At 35.3% G+C, this 6,958-nt stretch overlaps 1 protein-coding gene across 1 annotated transcript; it reads left to right on the forward strand.

Annotated features, from left to right (window-relative positions):
• The first annotated feature begins 3,331 nt into the window (after window positions 1–3,331).
• Window positions 3,332–5,233, forward strand: LOC101892828 (segmentation protein even-skipped). Its single transcript, XM_011298073.3, has 2 exons — window positions 3,332–3,763; window positions 3,889–5,233. Exons 1-2 carry the CDS (start codon window positions 3,625–3,627, stop codon window positions 4,890–4,892), a joined length of 1,143 nt encoding a protein of 380 aa, XP_011296375.1. The 5' UTR covers window positions 3,332–3,624; the 3' UTR covers window positions 4,893–5,233.
• Window positions 5,234–6,958: the final 1,725 nt, after the last annotated feature.

A 6,958-nucleotide genomic window follows, 5' to 3' on the forward strand; every position in this document is an offset into this window, starting at 1 on the left:
AACTTCCTATATCTAAATATTGCTCTTAGCCAGGAACCTGAGATGAGTATGGAATTTATGTTTTCGTATAAAATTGAATATAAATATTCGAATTTCTTGTAATTTTGCCCATACTAATATTTTTATCTGTATTAGATGAAGTATGAAAATGAAATACTTCCGTGGACTATATGTGGTACCTCACGTACACTTTAAGCATTTTCTAAAAATTATTCCTTACCTCGTACAAAGTGAAGGAAGTAGCCAATATATGACCAAACCTGTCACGTCGCAATATTTATATCATATTTATTTAAGTCCGATACGAAATGGACAATATTGGCCCATTCCTTCGGAATCTACTCCATAGAGGTCCAACAATTTGAATAATCATAACAGAAGTCAAAATATTTTTAAACAATCGAACATTGGTTGAGGGTATACACCTATCGCCTAACCCAATTGATACCTTTTTTTGAAATCTTAACCTCACTTTTTTCTAAATTAAACGTCTCCTCAATTTTTTTTCATATTCTCAGCCACAAAATGTAAATTCTTATAGAATAAATTATATTTTTTTAGAAGAAACAAAGATAGCTGACAACATATTTGAAGATAATATAACTTTATTATTCACATTTAGTTATAAAAATTTTAATATTTTTGACTTTAAATAAAGGCTACTCAACACAAAATAGCCTATCTAAATCCTAATTTGTAGTAACCTTTTTAAATCATCAAGAAATCAGTATTAAAACATTTTTTTGATATATTTATTTATGTTAGGAGAAAAAAAACAACAAGTTAAAAAGCCGGACCGAACTTCGAATACCCTCCACCATTTATAACGAATTTGGTAATATTTCAAAAATAAAATCCGTTAAAAATTATGTTAAAATCTTAAAAACATATTGGAGTCTATGCGACGTAGGCCTACATAGGCATTATCATATACAAATTCGAAACTTGAAAAAAAAACGGAAAATAAGGAGGTACCATTATATCGAAGCTATACTAAGACCTGGACCTGATTAGCAAATTTTCTGTCACAGGCTGTTGCATCCATTACGAACTTCAGATACGACATCTCAAACAATTTCGGTGAGTATTGTACCTTAAATCGTCAAAATATCGAATATAAGGAGGTACTGATATATGGGGAATTTACGAAGGCCTGGACCTGCATTGACAATTTTCTGTCACAGACCGTAGTTCCCATTACAAACTCTAACAACGTAGTTTAAAACTACTACGGTGAATATTGACGCTAAAATCATTAAAATACCGAATATTGGGAGTTGCCGTTATATGGGGGCTATACGAAGACCTGGACCTGCATAGACAATTTTCTGTCATAGGCTGTAGTATCTATTACGAACTTCAAATACCAAATTTGAAACAGTTCCGGTGAATAATGTCGCTAAAATCATCAAAACACCGAATATCGGAAGGTACCGTTGTATGGGGGCTATATGAAAACGTGAACCTACATGGTCCATTTACGAACGTAGCCTGCCTACTGGCAAAATAAACATGTGTGCAAAATTTTATCAATCTATTTCAATTCGTTCCGGAGCTAGAGTGATTTCTACAGACGGACAGACGGACGGACATCGCTCAATCGACTTAGAATTTTATGCTGATAAAGAATAAATATATTTTGTTGGGTCTGGCATGTGTATTTCGAGGAGTTACAAACGGAATGACAAAGTTAATATACACACACTCGAACCTAACCTCACTTTTTACATTTTTTTTTTGGCACGTAGATAATTGAGTTAAAATCAAGTCTACCCAGTAACAACAGCTTTATATGTTTATTTACGTCAGGAAAAAAAAAAACAAAAATATAACCTCACTTTTTAAAGTGACACCTTCGAATATAACCTCACTTAGTAAATTCTTTTTTGGCACATAGATAACATTTTTGATGAGACTTTATTTAATAGGAAATAAATGTTATCAGGAAATTAGAGAGGAATTTATTTAAGGGAATTTTTCCAAAACACAGACATAACCTAAATTCTGAAATTTCCTGGACACATACCCATAACAACATTGATAAAATGTTATTCGATAGTGTATTTAATTTTATCTGTATTTTAAGGTATTTTATTTTTTTTTAATAACAGACATAATCACCATTTCTTTAGATTTTCATTTCTTAAAAAAAATAATAATTTCAAACAAATAAAAATTATTTCACTAAGTTCCAAACATTCTTCTATGGATCATGGTGCTGGGAAATATTTCATGCATTTGGCATTCATAATATGCATTTCAAAATTGGTGTTACAAATCATAAAAATGAACATCGCCCCTCCAGTGTTAATGGTCACAAAATTTTATTCCATTTTTTTTGGTCATAATACCATTTTATTGATGTAAATGTTATGGTTTTATGTGACGGCAGTTGTTGTTTTTGGTTTAAGATGCTTTAAGGCAAATAAAACAATTTCAAATTTATTTTCTTTTTTGCTTGCCCACGACGTTGTTGTTGGTATTTTAATTTTTGTGGTGCCTTCTTGTTTTTAACGAATCATAATGGGTTTTCCTGGAATTACGAAAAATGGCATAGGCAACAATAAACAACAACAGCAACACCAACAGTAATAAAGAACACACACACACAATAATATTGGCCATCATGAAAGCCCTGAGACATTTGGTAACGAAACTACTGCTGCTGCTCCTGCTTGGCTGGCTAGTGAGGTTTTTTTTATAACCATTGTTCTAAACGTCGTAATCGCTGTCATTGCCACATTATCATCTGCGTTTAGTACCCAACAGCAAGAAAAAAAACAAAGAAACAACAACAAGAAATAATTGAGAAATGAATACACCCACACACCACCATCAAATGAGAACCAATCATAGGGAAAACAGTCAGGCAACAACAAAACACAAGGCAACAATTTCTCTTCTCAATACAACTCTCTTTGGTGGTGGAGAAATGCAATCAACCAGCCAACCACCCACCCGTTGTTCTCTCAAATTTACACTTCATTATTACGGTACTCTTGCACATGTAATGTGAGCACAGGAGAGAAAGAGAGTGTGAGACTAAAGAGCATTTCTATGTGTGTGTGTGAATGTGTGTATTTGGGCAAATGTGGGCAATTACTGCAAGTGACAAGTCAATTTGTATACCTCGCCTTAATGCCCGAGAGATAATTGTTGTTGCTTATTGGCCAATGATGGCCCAGCAGGCACATGGTGTGTGCGTGCGTGTGTGTGTGTGGTAATTTCCCTTGTTTTGTGCCACACAAGAGCACGCCTTTAACTTTTTGTTTAGCCTCTCCTCGTGCTCCGCAAGCCAGGGACGGGTATAAAAACACCCCTCGTTGACGGAGAAAGGCACACTTGAGCTGTAGCTGTCTAACAAACAACATCATCAGCAACCAAAAAAAAAAAACTAAAGAGAATTAAAAAGAAAAATTAATTTATAACAAATTTTGAGAATTAAAAATATTTTAAAATTTATTCAAAAAAAAGAGAGAAAGAGAAAAGAACAATTTGACTTAAATGCATAAGAGAGAATAAGAAAAAATCAGTGATTTGCCAAAGTGGAAAAAAGTGCCAAAGCATTAACTGAACAATAGAATTAAATAATTAAGAAATACCAACAACAAAACACATACCAACATGCAAGGATACAGATCATACACCATGGAAAACCATCACAATCATCATCATCACGATGCCAACGATCAAAAGCCTTTGGTTGTGGACCTAATGTCCGGCCAATATGGCAAACCCCAGACTCCGCCACCATCTCCTACTGGTAAGTTTTCCCAACAAAAAGAAAAGATTTTTCTCAATTAAAAAAAAAAGAAAAAATTGGAAAACTTTTCCCCTCTTCCCTAGTGGCCTCATATTCATGACTTGTTTTTCCTTCTCTTATTTTAGAATGCCTATCAAGCCCCGATACCTCTTTGAATGGCAGCCGCAACAATTCCTGTGAAATTCCCGCCGATCCCTCGGTGCGCCGTTATCGCACCGCCTTTACCCGCGATCAATTGGCCCGTTTGGAAAAGGAATTCTACAAGGAAAACTATGTCTCCCGGCCACGTCGCTGCGAGTTGGCCGCCCAACTGAATTTGCCTGAGTCCACCATCAAGGTATGGTTCCAAAACCGCCGCATGAAGGACAAGCGCCAACGCATTGCCGTTGCCTGGCCCTATGCTGCTGTCTACTCCGACCCTGCCTTTGCCGCCTCTATTCTACAGGCTGCTGCCAACAGTGTCGGCATGCCCTATGCTCCCTATCCAGCTGCTGCCGCCGCCAATCCTATGTTGGCCTCAGCCATGCCCACCATGCCTGTCCATGGCCACAATCCCTATGGCCAGTACCGTTACACACCCTACCACCTGCCCAGCCGTCACACACATGCCGCTCCCCATCCTCATTTGACTCATGCCATGCCACCACACATGGCCGCCGCTGCTCCCATGGCTGCTGCTGCTGCCGCCGCCGGCTATCCCGCTGCCATGTTGGGAGTTATGCCACCAACTGGTGCTGCTCCTGCCGGGTATGCCAACAAAACCCAAACACCTCCCTTGGATTTGCAATCATCCTCCTCGCCACACTCCTCCACCTTGTCACTGAGTCCCGCCGGTTCGGATCACACCAAAGTCTTCGACCGCAGTCTAAGTCCATTGCGTCCTGCCATGCAACAACAACACCAACCCATTCAACTGCCTTTGTTGCAAGCCCACGACAACAACTCCTGCTCATCATCCAATAATAGCATGCATTTCTCCGCCACCGCTCCCTCATCAGCTGGACTCCTGATGCCCTCTGTTGCCACCAAACGTCCTGCCTCCTCAATGTCGCCACCACCAGCCCAAACAAGTGGCTTGGTTTCGGATCCCAAGCCCAAATTGTTCAAACCCTACAAGACTGAGGCCTAAAAGGAGTTCCCCTTCTCCACCCCTCTCCAAAGAGTACTGCATGCAGTCTCTCTAAACAAAAAAAAACAACAATTTTCATTGTGATCGTGGTGCTAAAAACAAAAACAAAACAACAACAAAAAATCAAATCAAAAATTGTACAAATAACCTTTTAGAAGAAATCATATTTTTTTTGTATTATTTGATTTTCACTCAATTTATTTTTTTTAATTAATTGTTAATTTATTATAATTGTAAATAGTCTGAAAAGAAAATTTTAAAATTTTTAGATTTAAGTTTTAGATGTTAAGCATTTATACCATAGTATAATAATAATAATAAAAACAAAATTTTCAAAAATTTAAAACAAAAAAAAAAATCTTGAAAACTTTTTATTTGAAAACAAAAGTTGGGGAACTAAAAAAAATGGAACTCAGAAAAGAAAATTAATTTTATCAGGTTTTCAAAAAAAAAAAAATCGACATTTTTGGAAAATTTTGGAAAAATCTGTCTAAAAACTTGTAAATACCGACGGAGTCCAATTCAATTTTCAATTTCAAATTTTCCATAAATATTGTGGTGGCAACGATTTTTTTTCAAATTTTTTTCTCCGGATAAGGATTTAAAAAAAAAAAAATATTTTAGGACTAAACTTGGAGTTGTTAAAGGTTTTATTTTCCAAACACTAGCTTGGATTTTTGTGATTTTTTCAAGGTATGACACTGCATTTTTCAGAAGAATTTTTCAAGGATAATCATTTTTTTCAAGGATAACAAAAGGTTGAACACATTTTTTTTAAATTCGTTCCCTGAAAAAAAATCTTTAAAAAAGAACGTAGATTTGTATTTTTTTTCATCAGACACTCAAATTTTTTAAGAATTTGTTTTTCAAGGACTTCCCGATGTTATGTACTTGGATTTTGTTAAGGAAATTTTCAAGGACCAACATTTTAATGGCTATGCTTGGTTTGTATTCGATGGCTGTTTTTAAAGGATTTAATTTCATGGACTATCAAAGCCATGAACATTGAGTCTTTAAAGAGAAATTGCAAGGACTATCAGGGCAATCAATGTTGATATTTTTAAATAAAATTTGAAGGACCTTCAGAGCCCATCATATGGAGTTTTCAAAAATATGTATTTTTGAAGAAATTATCGATGCTATGAACCGGAATTTAAAAAAAGGGATTTCAAGAACCTTAATAACCAAAATCGGGTTTTTTTCAAATTTTTGTTTGAGGGGCATTAGAATCCTCAATGTGGATTCTGATGCCCCAACAATTGTTTTTAAGGGCTTTTCCCCACGAATGTCACAAATGGAGAATTTTTAAACAATATTTTTAGAACCCTCAGAGAAATGCAATTAGTTTTTTTTAAGGAAGTACATTTTTATAAAGATTTTTTTAAGGATCAGCAGACCCATGATGGTGGATTTTTAACGAATTTTTCTCAGGGACCATCAGACGCCCCGGATGTTTTAAATATTTTGCTCAAAGAGCCTTTACAGCATCAAATGTATATTTTGCATAAAATTTCTTTCGAAGATCCTTGAATTTTTGAACGATTTTTTTTTTTGAGGACACTTAGAGTCAACGACTTGGATCTTTTTGAAATTTTTTCCAAGGACCATCAGAACCACCAACCTGTATTTTTAAGGTAATTTTTAAAGAAACTTTAGAGTCATAGATGTTGGTTGGTTTTAGATTTTTAATGACCTACAGGACCATCAGTCTAAATTTTTCAAAGAACTTTTCCCACAACCCTCAGGCTCATCAACGTGTTTTTTTTTTTGGATAATTTCAGATATAGGTTTTCATTAAATTTTTTTTTGGGATCAGCACAGGATTTCTGAGAATTTTTCCAAGTTTTTCTTTAAAGGATTACCACAGCCTTCAAAATCGAGTTTTGAAGGAATTGTCTTTTAAAAGACTATCGAAACTATAAGTAAGTATTCTTTGAAGAATTTCTTTCCTGGGACTTTTAAATAATTATTTTCAAGGACAATCGAAACTATAAACATGCATTTTTTCAGATTTTTTCAGGGACACATTTTTTCAAGGATCCTCAGAGCCATTAGCTTGTATTTTT

The sequence above is a fragment of the Musca domestica genome, unplaced genomic scaffold, assembly GCF_030504385.1.
Source record: "Musca domestica strain aabys unplaced genomic scaffold, Musca_domestica.polishedcontigs.V.1.1 8, whole genome shotgun sequence".
Lineage (NCBI taxonomy): Eukaryota > Metazoa > Arthropoda > Insecta > Diptera > Muscidae > Musca > Musca domestica.